This window comes from Alligator sinensis, unplaced genomic scaffold, assembly GCF_000455745.1.
Source record: "Alligator sinensis unplaced genomic scaffold, ASM45574v1 scaffold402_1, whole genome shotgun sequence".
NCBI classification, from domain to species: domain Eukaryota; kingdom Metazoa; phylum Chordata; order Crocodylia; family Alligatoridae; genus Alligator; species Alligator sinensis.
In genome coordinates, this window is record NW_005842089.1 from 647,620 (window position 1) to 663,379 (window position 15,760).

A 15,760-nucleotide genomic window follows, 5' to 3' on the forward strand; every position below is an offset into this window, starting at 1 on the left:
CAGCAAGAAAAGGCTTAAAGTGGGAGCACATTCAAAACCAGCCTAACCTGGCACTTCTCAAGCTGGCTGAGAGCTACAGAGCATGCCCCAGACATGAACCGATCCACACAATGTGCCATGGAGGCAGCTAATGCATCTCCACGACTCGGATCTCCTTGACCATTCTTTGAAACAGAGGTCACAGATGCCACTCCGTGACAGTCTCACGATGAAAGTGCTGCCCCACTTTTAGCAAGCGCAGTGCTATATTGCGCTCACTGAGCTAGCAAGGAGGACAGCTGAGAGCAAAATCTAGGTTCTCCAATATGCCAAAACCCCTGCTCAGCCCACCAGGTCACTGCCCCCCTGCAACAGGGCTTAAAGGGACAATTAAGTAGATGTAACACATGGAAGGAAGAGGCAGCATCAGGTTCATCATTAGCGACACAATGATTCCAACAGGATGAACAAACTAAGTGTTACATGTGACAGCCAAACCTCACCACCCCCCCAAGTGACAGAGGGCCACAATCCCTACCTGACAGAGGAGCAAACCCACGCACAGAGATCAGGACCAGCCCAAGTGCATGGGGTAAGTCACCAAGTCAAGGCCAGGAACCCAGCAGTTCTAACGCCCAGCTCCCTACTCTAACCACCAGTCGGACTCCCCAGGGCGCAGAGGACATAACCCCAGCTCAGTGCAGGGCCACGAGCCCTGAACCGTGCGCGGCCTCTCCCTCTACAAACCAGCAGGGATTATGATGGTATTCCCACTCAGCAGAACTCTGTTTAGAAAGCGCTCCAGACGCCTAATTATAGGCAGCAGCAATCAAAACAAAAGCCAGGGCGAGTGTGTAGTGCTGCTGTGCTCGTCACTCATGTAGCCTGGGCATGGTCCATCTTCCCAGTTCTGCTTTCCATCCCAAGCTGACACCATTCTCATGCCAGCCCCTGCCACAGGATACTTCCCCCAGGATCTCTGAGCCACACCGGCCTCATGCCACCAGGCCTACTCAACACATGGCAGATGGCACCAGCATAATAAGCCTTGAGGTTCATGGCACGCAGAGAGTTTTGGAGGGAAGGGTGGTGCTTGCACAGAACCCAACAGAGCTCGGAGGGTGCCAGTGGTCTTTGGCCGAAGCTCTGTCCCTGGGGTGAAATGGTCCATGACGAATAACACTGCAGCTGGGGGGGGCTTCAGCACAGCAGTTGGGAGCTGGTCCCTTGCTCCTCCTCTCAAAGCAGCTCGTTTATCTGCATTCAGCCAGGACATGGCTGTTTTCACAATCTGTTCCCTTAAGCGGAGCCTTCTTCTAAGCAGTGCAACCTCTGACACACCTCTCGGATGCCTAGTCTGCTGCCAGACCAACTGCTTTTCCACGGGAGCTTTTGCTTTCTTCTGTACCAGAGGTCCCACTCCTCTTTGGATCACCTCGCATGGACTTGGTTAGGGTAAAATGTGCTACTGCAGTGCTAAGGCAGTGGAGGTGCTTGCAGCTCCTCTGCTTCATCTGTGGCATGCAAGGGGCTTTTTCCACAGGATGTTTGTAGCTGTGGTGGGCTGAAGAGCTGAAGGGGATAATCACATGGAGAATGACTGCTTGTGATCACAAAAAGATTGGCTACGATGGCCCGGGAGACCTCATCCAGGCCCAGGGTCTTATTGGCTAACTCTCACGATACCCATACCATATAGCCTTCCTGCCATGGTCTGAGGAGGACCTTACAAGCACAATCCCCCTGTGCTGGGGAGCAGCTGCCTTTGTAACTCAACTCCCAGGCTTCAACTTGAAGGAAAGGGACCTACAGCCATTTCCTGCTATATCACAGTCCTATCAAAAACCCAAGACATGCACGAGAGACCGTGGGAGTAAAGGATGTACATGTAAATGATCTACTAATCTGGTGGAAAGGCACAAAACATGCCTAGCTCCTGCCACTTAGCATCTCAGAGGGACAGAAGTTCACTGGCTCGTGTAGCCTTCAGCCACTACAGAGATTCTTTCCTCTGCAGGACCCTCCCATGCTGGACTGGCAGGAGAGTTGCATGTTCCTCCTGGCTTCCCTGAATCAATAAGCAGCGCCTTCTACCCTTCCCATCCTCCACATGGGGAACGTGTCAGCCCCTTTACCTCAGCCAGCCCAGCATGTCAGTCTGGAAATGACATGAACCAGCTACCGCCAAGAGCTAAAATCATTGTTGCTGCTTTTACATGGGAACGTGACTTCGAGCGGTTGTGCACCCACCCACTCCCACCCCCTGCAGCTACAGAGAGACATGGGGAAGGCAGGCGGCTTGGGGATGGGAGGTGGAAGCAGTGCAACCTCTGCCGATTCCAGAGCTTTGGACCAAGGAATTTCTGCGTGTCTGAGCAAGCTTGTTCACCCGAGCATTGGGAGCAGGCATGCTGACAGGCTCCCCCAAAACACCTGACTTTTGGTTTTAGTTTCCCAGAATCTGGGCAGGACTTTATTTTTCAAGCTGAGTGCTGAATAGCAGCGGTATTCTTTGCAAGAGCCAGGCCCTGCTTTAAATCAGAAGAGCCATAAAAATGTCTGCGATACGAGTTTGACATGCTTGTCCCTGGTACTGCAAAATAATCCTCCTCCTCAAAAGCAAGCAGCAGCAGAGGCCCAGGATGAAATAAGACACGGAGACCAAGTGGAATGCTTATTCTGCCATGGCAAGGTAGAGTGGGAAAGCCCAAGCCATACCTGCCCTGCAGGAAAGAGGGCAGCAGCCTCTTGAGCTGCTAACCTAGAAACACTGGTATCGCTGGATACAGCCTGCCAGCACCATGCCAGCTCCAGCCAGAAGCATGCATGATCCATCTTGAGGCAGCGAGAGCAGAGCAGGACATTCATCACCCATTGTGGACTGCTCCAATCACCCGAGAGAACAATTAAATCTACAGCCGGGGTTGGGAGCGCCTCCGTCCAGGGCTCTGCAGCTCCCTTGCGCTGTGCTGGGAGCTGGGCTGGCTCTGAGAAGCCAGGAGACCCAGGCATAGCAGGGCTGCAGCACTGTATGTTCCTATGCCCTCCCCTCCTGCCCTAGGAGGATCACTCCTAGGACAGAAGGAATGTCAGCTAGGAGCACACACACACCCATGCCACTCCTGTCCCCTGTGCCAAGTCTGCCAGGAAGTGCTGGCTGCATGGGACAGGCCTCCATTTACACAGCGATAGCAGGCAGCAGTCCTTCTGCGCCATCAGCCCTCCTAAACCCCTCCCAAACCAGCAGTGCCATTTCAGGCCAGTGAATCCCAGGCCACACATGATACACAACTGGCAATCTGTTACAGTTAGAAGCGTGGCCTCCCATGACAGCCAGTTCCTCAGAGCACCCCAGAATGGGTCAAGGCTCCCAGTGGAGTTTGCAATGAGGGCAGCTATGCAGAAATAAGGGCAATGCAGAGGAGTGGGAGCAGAAGCTAAGTGGGTACAGCTGGAGCCTAATTGGTTTGGAGCTCAGGAGAATTATCCTGAAGGAACAGCAGGACAAGGAGTGGGCGGACAGTGGGTTGGCATTACTTTCCAGGTAAATGCCTGCTCTGTCCTTTCTGCTTTTGGACCGTGGTCATGGGAATGTAACTTGGGTCTCCCAAAGACTAACGGGAGTCACCAGCACTGACCCCAAAGGCAAGCGCTTCCCTCTGTGTGCAGCCTTCTCCCTCCAAACCTCAGAGCACCGAGCGCAGCCAACTAGTGGTCACTGCTGGCAGCCAGGCCCTGTTATTACCCCAGGGCAATCTCTCATGTTCCCAGCAGCAGAGGCCAGAAGATCTGTTTGATGGAGCACAGGGAGAAAAACCAGTGGCAGTATTCACACCAAGTGCCAATTCCTGAAACCTTCACCTACAAGTCTGCATGTGTGTTTATTTGTTCTGCTGCCCTTGCATTTGAGGTCCCAGATTTGGCTTTCAAGCTGGCATCCCAGGCTGAGAAAGGGGAATAGGACTCCAGTAGCCACAGGGCCTATGGGCAATGCCTAGAAAGACAAGTTGTGGCCTCTGAGCCAGTGACAAGACAGTTCAATGATGCTCAGCCCTGCAGAGTAAAGAAGAAACAGCCTTGGCCACTAGACAGACCAGCTTTTAAAGCCTCCTGGTGCTGTGCCAGGATGCCAGCCCATGAAACCATTGCAGTCCCACAACGGCAGGCCCTTTCAAAGCCCTCTCAGCCAAGCCCTCGAGGCTGTGAAGCAGGACGGACTTGCAATTTGTAGGAGGTTCGTTTCTAGCAGAGTGGTTAAAAAGAAATGGAGAGCAAGCAAATTGGAGCAGGGTGTTCAGAGCACGCAAGAGGAGAACCTCAGCACAGGGAGCCTTACAGACGGCTCTGAAGCAACAAGGGCTGCTCTGCTTCCCACTGGGATGTTAGCACGGACCCAGGCACAACTTGCTGCTGCCACTGGCTCCTCCTGCACCTGCATGCTCCAGAGTCCGATGCCAAAACCCATGGACTGTCTTCAAAAGCTTCTCCCCAATTAACAAAACCGGGTCTATGTTAAGGAGAGGCCACTAGCAATCCCCTGGGCATCTCTGCTCCCGTCTCCATCAGCCGTCATGCTGGCTTCCTGCTCTATTGAAGTCCATCATAAAAACTCACCCAATAAAATGTAACAAGGCAAAACATCTGGCTCCCAGACAGGCCTCATGGCAAGTGAACGACATTCATCACACAGACGGAGTTTCTCCAGAGAGGGAATCGTTTCTCAGGGCCTCCCAGCCCCTGACAAAGTGGGCAGTCATGTGGGTTTTAGAGCTGTGAAAGGAAGCTTCGTGCAAGCCTCAGACAACAACATGGACCGATCTAACTGCTGTTCGAATGTGGTGAGACACATAACTGGCCCGGCATCCGAGGGACCCTGGGGGACTGGAGCCGCAAGAAAGAAGGAATTAGAGGCCTTGGATCAATGAGAGGTGGCCACATCATATCACAAAACCAGCACATCCCGGCACATGACTAAGCCCCAAACGGCTATTTTAAATGAGGCCACGTCACCGTCTCCCCGGCTCTCGTGAGGAAGGGGGACACATTGTGCCATTTTTGCTTGCAGCTACGATGGGACTGCAGTACAGGCGGCACCCTCTGGCCAGACACCCTGCAAATCGCCCCCGCACCATCCAGTCAGACACTATTCTGTGCTGACCTGGTCAGCCCTCTGCAATCTGCCCCCAAGGAGGTGCTGCAAACCAACCCCGAGATGAGTCACAGCTGAGCCTAGAAGGCCACTAAGCATCCATTTTCTCATCGTGACTTAAGTTAGGATTTGATCTCAGGTCCACAGGAGGGCAAAGACTAAGGACACACTGTCCTGTTGCAATGCCACTCCTTGCTGGAGGCTCAGGCAAAGAACACCCCGCTTCCTGCTCCAAGAAGGGCTTAGCAGGAGAATGTGAAGCCAACTCCAATTACATCTTGTCCAAATTCAGCTGCTGGAAGGCGGAGAATGTGCACTTGTTTTGCTTCCTAGTGGACAGTTGTCAGAGGCTCCAGTGCCAAGTATCTTCTGGAGACGCATCTAAACTCAGAGCCTTCCCAAGACACAAACAGACAAGAAGCCCCCTTGCCAGCAGATGATGGTCGGATGATATTTTGGTTTCTACAAAGTGGATTGAAGGAGAAGATGCCTAAGATAGCAGCCAGTTGGATAAGCACCCGGGCTGCCCAGCAGCCCAGCCTCGCAAAGGAGCCGTGAGAGCTGTAGCAGAACCATAGCCGACATGCATGCTGCTAGTTCTCGTAACCCACCCTGTGCACGCACACACACACTGAACCCCCCTGCCCCATTCCAAACAGGCCCATGTTTCATTAGCTCCTGACCCCAGCTCCAAAACAGATAGGCATCCTGTAGCAAAGGTCACATGTGAAGGTTACTGGGATGCATGCTCTGCAAAAAAACGCTTCTCTGTCACAATGTTGGATAAACAAATGTCACTCACTAAAAATAAGCAGCAAGAGTGGCCAGAGACAAAGCCAGCGGAGCTCCCTCCTCCACAGCTGAGCATGCCTCTGCCATCACCTTCCAGAACTCGGCTCCATTTCTCCTGCCTTCCAGCCACTCTCCCTGCTGGGCTTTTAATAGGAGCCAAAATTGCCAGACCCACAAAATTAATGTCTAGCAGGTTCAGCTCTGTGCAATTCAATACCCTTTTGCAACTGCTTGGGAGGTCTCTGCCCAGCTGCTAACAGGCTCCCCTGGTACCATGTAGGTCTCTGTGCCCGCTGGCTGCTGCCTACCATGGGAGTCTGCCAGCACCAGTCCTGCTAACAGAGGCCCCAGGGGATAATAAACACATACAAATAAGAGTGCAAAGAGGCCAGACATGGCCCAATATAGAGAAAGGAGAAGGCCACAGGGGAGATGTGCATGGGGATGAGCACTGGGTGCTCACATAGAGAGGGATGGAGGGGGAGAGGGCTTCATGCTTCCCATGACAGCATGAGGAGGCAGCCCAGAAAGCATTTGCTCCCTGGTTGAATGTGCAGGCCACACAAATGCTATTTTCTGCTCCACGTGTGCCCCTCCAAGGCCAGCCCAGCACTGCTCAGTTCTCAGGAGTGGACCAGTTGCCTACATCCACAGCCTTCAGCTCCTGAGCTGGGGCCAAGCCTTGAACAGGCAAGTGGAAGCACAGCAGATAAGACTAGCCCCCGCTTGGCACCTCGCTAGGAGCTATGGACACCACCAGCGACTCAAAAACACAGCCTGCAGCCACCGTGGATTAGGCAGCAACAGACAAGGTCGACCCAACGCAGGGCAGCGTGCTAATCCCATGAAGCAACTGGGGATGTGGGAGGCAGTTTGAAGGACCAGACCAATGACCAAGCCACATTTGGAAGATCCTCGAAGGCCCGCCCAGAGTCTTCTGTGACTGACCGTGACCAGGAGACGAGATCCGCCCAGGCCTTGCTGTGAGAGCAGGGCTGCAGAACCTGCACTTGCTCAGCACCCAGCCACCAGGGAGGACAAAACCTGTCCCCACCATCCCCCAAGGCTCCTGCCTCAGCCCCACAACCAGCAGGTCTGGCTCAGCACAGCTGCAGCCCTGCTAGAAACCAGCTACAGCTGGAGCCCTCCCAGCACCCAGGGCCAGTGACTTGGCTGTGGGGGCAGGGAAGAGGCACCAACTTTGGGTTGTTCTTTGTACAGGACTCCTGATCCTTTAAGATTCTGGCCCTATTTCAACCCTCCCCCGGCTCCCCCAGCTGCGCCAAGTCCTCCTGAATGAAAGACAGCACCTTCATGCTGCTGTCATTTCCTGCTTGGGTCCATGCCAGGCCTGGCCGCTGGAGAGAATTGCAGGAATCCAACTGCTGCTGCTGGGGAAGGAACAACAGCAGCTTCTCTCCCTTCCCCCTGCAGCTGGGAGAAGATAGACGGATGCTCTTTGTGGAACTGGAGCTTGCAAGTCCCCTCCTGCCAAGGAAGGAAGCAAATTCTCCTTCTTTCTTTCTCTCTCTCTCTCACACACACACACACACACACACACACACACACACACACACACACACACACACACACACACACACACACACACACACTCGGGGTTCAAAGTCCCAAGTCATACAAGATCCGACTCCCTGATCAAGGGAATCCCAGGACCAAGATGGCAACGGAGACTGAGAGGCTCCTGCAACTATTAAACTAGTAAATGTATTGGAGAGCTGATAACGCTGATGGTCTGCTTTGTGATCCCCCTCCCCTTCACAGTCTGCTCTCCCCCATAATTCCTGTCCACCTTGGTAGAGCCTGGATAAATCCAGGTGCCTTTTGGAAGCCCTTGTTTAGGCCCTGTTTCAGCCAAACACTTTGGCGAAACACTCAGCATGTGTTTACACTGAAGCCAGGCCTTTAGGCTTACCTACCCAGGGAAGTTCATTCAGGTGCAACACAGGGCTCAAATTATCTCTGTGCAGATGCTCTTACCCTTAAATACGAGCTTCTTGTTCCGAATTTGGGAGTGGATTAAACATCAGTCAGAATGAGGCACTCCTATTTTGAATAGGAGCATCCACACAGAAAGCTATTCTCAAATAGCTACTCCCAATAACAACTCCCCACGCAAGCAGCAAGCCCTTAAGCCTGGGGAAATTCATTTTCATTATTTACAGAATGGCTCTCCAGCCCCTGCCACAGGTTTTCCTTGATACTTAAAAGACAGAATACAGTGGCCTGAAAAACCAAAGCTAGAGTCCTGATTCACATGCCCTATGCTGGAAGATGTTATTCCCAATTCTGCTGGGCTGTATGTCTTTCCTCTGCAGCTTGTATGGATCGTGGTGGGCTGGTGTTCCTAGAGCAGTGATAAAGGAGGGACACTGCGCTGTGTATGAGACATGCTGGATGCAACAGAGCAAGTGACTGGAAAAGGCAGTAAAGGGGGAACCCACAGAAACCAGGAGCCACCTGTCTCCCTGTGAGGGGCTGGAAGCCACTGAGCTCAATGCGGAGAGGATCAAGTGCATCCCCCCCCATCCCCGGAAAGCTCCGATGCCGTCTGTGTAGCAACAACCTTTCCTTAAAAAGATCCTGGCAGGGTCGGGTCTGTGAAGTACAAGGGACCCTGAGTGGAAACTTCCATTGCAATGCATGGGACCTCCCCAGAGGGACCTGCAGAAAACCCACGCAGAAATTCTCTGTCCCTGCTATAAACAGGCCTCCCAGCACGTCAGAAACAGACAGTCAGCTCAGCACGTCCCCACTCCCTGATAACACAGGTCTGCTCTGAGGGGCATAAATCCACTGCTGGAATGAGGGATCTGGGATTGACCAAACCCTCGCAGACTCCAGAAGAGGCCTGGCTCAGGGACAAGGCAAGAAATGGAAGTGAGAAGCGAGGCAGGGGAGGGGGGCAGGGTCCCCATGTTCCTCAACCCGTGAGGTAACAGATCCAGTGTCTGATGTGGCCAGTCCCAGGACAGCCAGTTCTGCAAGCACAACTCCCCCAGGCTCGCACAGAGGACATTCAGCAGGCGACGTTCCCATACTCGGTCCCAGAAGAAGGCTCGGCCACTCCTCTCTCTCCCCCTTGGCCACAGCGTGGCAGACAGACATGACTTTTCTCCTCTTGGGGCAGGGTCTGGCTCAAGACAAGACGCTGCACTGCTCCACGTTGTCTTGGGCCCCCAGCAATGTCTCAGGGCAGGCACCCATTGCAATAGTATGGACTCCCAGCACCCAGAGGGGGCCTCAGGGCAGCAAAGAGAAAGGCGAAGCCAAACCACTGGGAAGCCCAAAGCTTTCCAGTCCCACTGCGGTGCCCAGCAGGGTCATGGCGTGACCCCGGCAAGCCTGGCTGTCACTGCGTTGCAGCCTCCCGCAGGATCCTCTGGGAACACAACGATACCTTTAAAGCAGCCTGAATGCCAGCCAGAGACCTGCAGGCAGCAGGATCCATCTCTGGGAAAGGTCAGGAGGGTATTTTTACATGGTGTGTCAGCCCAGGCAGCAAGGAGGGCTCAGCCTCAGATGAGGAGGAGGGATGGGACACAACCAGGCCCAACCCCCAATCCATCTATCCCCCCATCCCCTTCCACCCAGGGCCAGGGTCTCCTCTCACCACAGATAGACTGACAGCCCCTCCTCGGCACCCCCTGCCCCACTTCATGGCAGTCACAGTTATGGAGCCCAACATCCCCACCCACCCCTACTAGCCAGGTCTCTTCCCCAGCACACTGCCCACAAGACAACTACCCCCAGCCCCCAACCCAGACAAGAGATGGACGTCACCTGCTGTGCTCTTGCTCGGAAGTCAAAATCTGAAGGACGAAGCCCAAATGCTATGGGGGGTGACTTCTCACACAGCCACCAATTGCCCGGGGTGGGGGGGGAGAAAGACCGCAGACAGGAGTGTTCACCAACAAGTCTGACTGTCACCAAAGCTGCCTCCGGTTCTGCAGCCTGTTACCAGCACAATCAGGAGGTGCCAAACCTGAGGAACCCACACCCAGGAGAAGGGGATTGAACCCTCCTGCTGGGAATAAGAGCCCCATAGGCCAGGACTGCAGCCCAGATACTGGTGGCACTCGCACCTTTCCTCTTCCTCTGTTGCACGCACCTCACCTGCAAGAGGGAAGCTGACTGGAAGGGGAGGTGGAGAACAAGCAACCCAGCTGTCAGATGGGGAGAGAGGGCTGCCCTTGGCTTAGGCAAGGGATTTGGCCCATCCCTTAGGCACACATATACACACTGCAGGCTCACGTGCTTTCCCCTGGTTTGTTTTTCCACCTCTCCCTTTCAAGCCCCGCCGGCCCTGGAGATGCCTGGCAAATCAGGTCCTTTGCCCTTCACAGCTCACACGGCACTTCCCCTGCAGCAGAGAGCACCCCGGAGCCATGACTGCTTCCAGCCAGCCACCACGCACCCTTCCATGCCCAGACGCCAGCACTCAACCTGGCCGTCCTCTCTACAGGTGCAAGGGGCCGTGTACCAGGGGACAGAGCCCAGGGTGGGAGTTGGGGGCACCACTCGTGGCTCCTCCACCCTCTACACTCATTTCCTCACCCTTCTTGCTCAGAGGATAGCACAAGTAGTCCAAGGCTGGCACCAGCTTCTGCAGCTAAGGGGAGTTCTCCTCTAACTACAGAGCCACCACCCTGGCCAGGGGATGGGAACCCCTTTAGTCTCATGCCAGGTATGCCGAAGCTCACAAAAACAGTGCGCCCATGGGAGGAGATTGCCCACAGGCTGTGCTAGCTACCATGGGCCCTCCCACAAAAGCTAAGGAGCTGCACTCAGCCCTCAACAACACAAAGGAAGGGTTTTATCCAGGTGCGCCCAGGCAAACCCTTGTAAACGGGCAACAGTCTGTAGGGCAAGGGATGTTGGAGGCCAACACCCTTCACGAGGCAAGGGGGAGACTTATTCCAAACAGCAGTGGAGCACCCAACAGGCTCCCCCTCAGAGGTGCCCGAACACATCAGAAACACGGAGGATCAGGAGACCATAAGAACGGAGGCCAGACCCCACTGCCTGCCCACACTGCCAACAGACTTGTCACTGAGTTCAGAAATTCAGAGCCTATGAAAACAAGCCAGTCTCCGCATGGCCTTGGAAGCAGCCAGGGTAAGCTGCAAAGCCACTAAGCCAGCGGAGGACTTGTCAGCTTTCCCAGAATCCTCCCCACTTGGCCAGGGATTTTCCTGGGAGTCTGGCCTCTTCCCCACCAGCCAGCAGAGCTGCCTTCCTGTTGTATCACCCCATGAAATATTACCCCGGTGAGGAACTAGGTTGCTGGGAGAGTACAAATTTATTATACGTCTCTCTTGCTCCTGCCTGAGCTGTCCAAATTATTTAGGGGGCTTGGATCAACCTTCAACCCCCAAAGGAAAACAAAACAGACCAGATACTTTGGAAATCGTGTGCTTTGCTCTCACATACAGGCCCAAATTCTTGCATATTATTCACCCCCCGGCACGCCCCAGGGTGGGGCGTTAATGGGGAAGTAGCCAAGGACTGTCCCCTTTGGAGGCACGAGTGAACTTTGTGCAGAGGAGTGATGACAAGGATGGGTCCACCAGAAGCCCTGGGGGATTTCCTGGTCTCACCTACTGCACAGCTGGGACCTGGGCTGGGACCCGTCAGCCACTTTGACAGCAGTTCAGGGTCGGGCTGCAAGCTGGGCCCATGGGGATGCATGTGGGAGACAGTCAGTCTCAGCGGGGCTGACCCACTCCTCCATACCACGGACTTGCACAGCTCCACACCTGAGCACACAGCACCCACATCATACACGTGTGCATCTGCTGCCTCTTCTCCACACTATGGGCATGCACACACACATCCCAGTACACCTTCATCTGCACACACGCACACCTCCTTCTGCCTTGCTTTGAGCAGCAAAGCATTAAACCAAGTCCAGGCAGACGTAAAACCCCAGGGGCTTGTTATCCCCTCGAGGATCGATGTGCAACCTGAGCCAATCATGCAGGAGCTGCTCTGGCACAGCTAAGTGGGCTGTTCCGAGCCTCCCAGCTCCCTGAAGACCGGAGAGAGAGGAGCGTGTCTGAATTGCAACTAGGAACAACAGCAGAGATAACAGGGCTGCGACTCTTCGTGGAAGCAGGAAAGCGTTCCAGCTGACCTACTTTTTGTGGGCACTGGTAACAGAAGTGCCCAACGCTCAGGAGCTGGGATGCACCAGCCAGGAGCAAGGAAAGCTGCGGGCACCAGGAACAGGAAAGACCCCGAGGATCGGGATGGTGAGGCGGACTGAGGCACACAGTTCACTCCCTACTCAACCTTGCCTCCAAGGAGCATGGGGGGCACACAAAGTATCCCCACACAGACCCCATGTGCTTCCAGCTGGAACCAGAGTTCCTCCAACACAGCAAAGGAGTCACAGGGTTACAGCAGCAGTTTGGGGCCTGGAGATGGTAGTGGAGGAGGTCTCTGAAGACGAGACTAGGACAAACTCCAACTAAGCTGGGATGCTTGGCAAGCCCTCAGGCCCTACCTCTGTGACCAGCATCAGACAGGCCAAATGCCTGAACCACATGCAACAGGGCAAGGCTCAAGAGGAGACTGCAAGTAACAGAGCAATACGCTGTGGAAGCCTGCTCACCCTGCCCATTAGGCCCGATGTGCCATGCATGCCCCACAACCCGGGGCTGTCTGCAATGCTCTTGAGAAGCCTGGTGCCAGTAAGTTTCATGGTGCAAGGCCTCTCCCCCATCCCTGCACTCATCACCAGGTCAGAGGGGGTCCTGCCAATGCGTCTCCAGCTCCACAGGCAATTGGCACCATTTCTCTCAGCCCTCATCACCTCAACATGCCAGCCACCACAAACCGCTCCCAGAGCAGCTACCCAGTGTGCCATGGGCTGCGACTGCCCTCCTTGCAGCCCTCCACCTCAGGGCCCAGCCTATGACCCAGGCAAGCTACCCTCAAAGAAACACAGCAGGAGGCCCTACTTACCATCTCGTCCAGTGCATAGCGCAGGAGGCCGTGCTCGTAGAGGATGAAGAACCGGCGCTGCCATTTCTGGAAGAGGAAAGACACAGGACAGTTATTCAAGGCTCCTTTCTCTCTAGGGCTAACAAACCATTATAAACAAAACAAGGCTCCCTGCTCCCAGGTAGGAAGAAGAGAGCTGGATCCTTTCACAGACGACAAGTCCAGCCACAGGACAACTTGGCTCGGACACTGCACTCTATAGCTCCCCATCAAGGCACAGCCCCCAGAAGGCTTTGCTGCCAGTTGTATGCAGTTGCTGGCTCACAGGGCTGCTCACCTGCTTGCAAAACCAAAGACAGTCCAAGCAAGGGAGAGAAAAGGAAAAGAGAGAGACCTGGAATAGGAAGAGAAGAAACCAGGAATAGGGAAAGGCAAGAAGGCAGAGAGATAACAAGGAAGCTACTTTAAGTGACAGGGACTGCAGGAGAGAAAGCTCTCACACCAGCAGAATGGACTCGACATGAAGACCACTGGGCTGGGTTGGGATGTGCTCAGCATTTTAGGGTTTCCTAAGGAGGAAGCCTATTGCAAGAGCATCTAGGCTGGAACTCAGCCTCTTCTAGCCCAACACTTCAGCGAATCTGGCTCACCAGGCCACTGCCTCAGACTGCAAAGACAATCTGGCTGGGTGCCACCGAGGTCAACACCCCTCAGGCCACATGGGAACAGCCATGTTAGAACTGGCAGCACTCAGCCATGGAAGTCACAGGAGCTGCTTGGCCTGCCAGCTCCATCTGCCCAGCAGGAGCCTGTTCCCAGCACCCCTCGCCAGGCGTAACCCTTCAGCCTTCCCTTCTGGCACATGCTGATGAACGTCACGGGGGACGGGTGCTTTGAAAAGCACCATTCTCACCAGGCCATCCTGCCAGGCTGGGGGAGCCTGGATCACACCAGGCCGAGTTTTCTGAAGCTGATTTACTGCCTGACTTCCTTACATGGGCATCCAAAAAGAAGCTGGGTTTTTCTTTCCTCCCCTTGCTGGCAAATCTTGAGTTATGTCTGCAGCATCTCAGATAACACAGGAAGTGGCTCAGAAGGACTGGCTCCGAGGAGAGGTGGCTCACAGGAGCAGCAGGGAGAAAGGGGAGAGGAGCACAGGGGCTAGAGGGGCAGGAGGGTTGGGATTGACCACCCCTACCCCCATGCCAAAAAATCCAGACCCCAATGGAAAACCTGGCCTAGAAAGAGAGCAGAGCTCACTTTCCTCCCAGAAAGACCCCACCAGCCCCTCCACAGCTTCCCAGGATGCCTGGCCCACTGCCTGCCTCTGCTCTGTGGGAGACCAAACTGGCCTCAGTTGTTCTGACCTTCAGCCCCTGCCTGCCCTGGGTTTATCCTGGCATCTCCTCTGCCTGCAGCGTGGGAGGGAAGTCCAGCCTGCCTGGGACTGTGCAAATCACCATGGACTGCAAGGTCTTTCCCACTCCTTCACCCACTCCATGGCCCAGAGCTGGCAGATCTCACCAGAACAGTCTCTAGGCAATGTTGGGATGGCTCCCACAATTGCATGGGATGGCCACACAGCCCCAGTGAGTGGCACCCTGCAGTCACCGCCCTATTTAACAGCTCCACTGGAACGCTCCAAGTGGGTGACGGAGACACAAGTACAAGCTCCCTAGTCCATCTGCAAGTTACCAAAGTCCCAGCTTGCAGGAAGTTTGTACACTCCAAACAGCCCCATCTTCACAACCTGCTGCTCCCAGCACCTGGGAACTGTAAATCCTTTGGGACACATTACCTGCCAGGCACTGCACTGCCCAGATTGACGAGCCCTGCAGATGGGCTCAGACCAATCCCCCAGGAACCTTCCAAACTGGTGGGGGGAAGGGATCAAATTAAGGCTTTGGTCACAAAAGGCTGGATCTCACCTCCATCATAAATTATTTCAGCAATGCCCAAGATGTAGCTGCGTCATGAGCTTTGAGCCAGCTTGGACACCTCCCTCCCTACTCCTAGCCATATGGATGGCTACCCTTCCTGTGCACAAGACTCCAGGCAGAAATAATCTCCTCAACTATCATACCACCCTCCCAAGCCACTACACCAGGTTCCCGTATAGGCTTCAACAGCCAGCCCCACACTAAGAGAGGGTAAAGCAGTGGACAGGGTAGAGCATGAGATCACATTTGTCCACATCTACCTGGGCACTAGGAAGCTCTTGGTGACGTGGCAAGAAGGCACCTGCAATTTGATGGGTACTGCAGCCAAGAGGAGGATCCAACTTTCTTGATCAGTCAGAAAAAACACACATATAGTATCCCCAGCTCTTACCCCAGGGCTCCAAACCCCAGCTAAGTCAGGACACTTATTTACTCATCACTGCAGCAACCCAAACAGGGCATGCTCACTCAATGCCCACAACACCCATGCACCATGCCCATCCAGATCTGCAGGGCAAATATCAACTGCCAACCAGTGCTGCAGGCTGCCCCAAGAGCTGGGAACTTCCTACTTGCTTCTAGACCCATGGCAGCTCTCTCTATCACTTGCCTGCTAATACAGATCTCCTTCCATGGAGAAATCAGCATGAACCATGGTCAGGTCAGGCAAGAGACTACCTTCCCCCTGCTCCAGCCCGGCTGCAGATTCAGGCCCAGAAACACACGGAGGGAAGCGGGCAGGTTGTGGTTCAGGGCCAGAGCCAAGTTTGGTCCAGGGATCAGGAGCTGGGCTAGGAGTCAGGGGCCATGATTATATCCCAGCTCTGATCTACACTAGAACCATGGCTACATCCTTCCTGATGCCATTAACCCCTGGCACCCTAGGTCTGTTTTATCCATGCACCAGCTGGCATGTGCCTATACAGTGCCTGGG

The 15,760-nt window shown here is 54.5% G+C and overlaps 1 protein-coding gene across 1 annotated transcript in view; it reads right to left on the reverse strand.

The window, feature by feature from the left end:
• MPRIP (myosin phosphatase Rho interacting protein) overlaps positions 1 to 15,760 on the reverse strand; it is a 127,162-nt gene that overhangs the window by 93,548 nt on the left and 17,854 nt on the right. Inside the window, exon 3 of the mRNA XM_006023929.3 lies at positions 12,908 to 12,973. Within this exon, the coding sequence (XP_006023991.1) occupies positions 12,908 to 12,973 (66 nt within the window). The remainder of the gene's footprint in view (positions 1 to 12,907; positions 12,974 to 15,760) is intronic.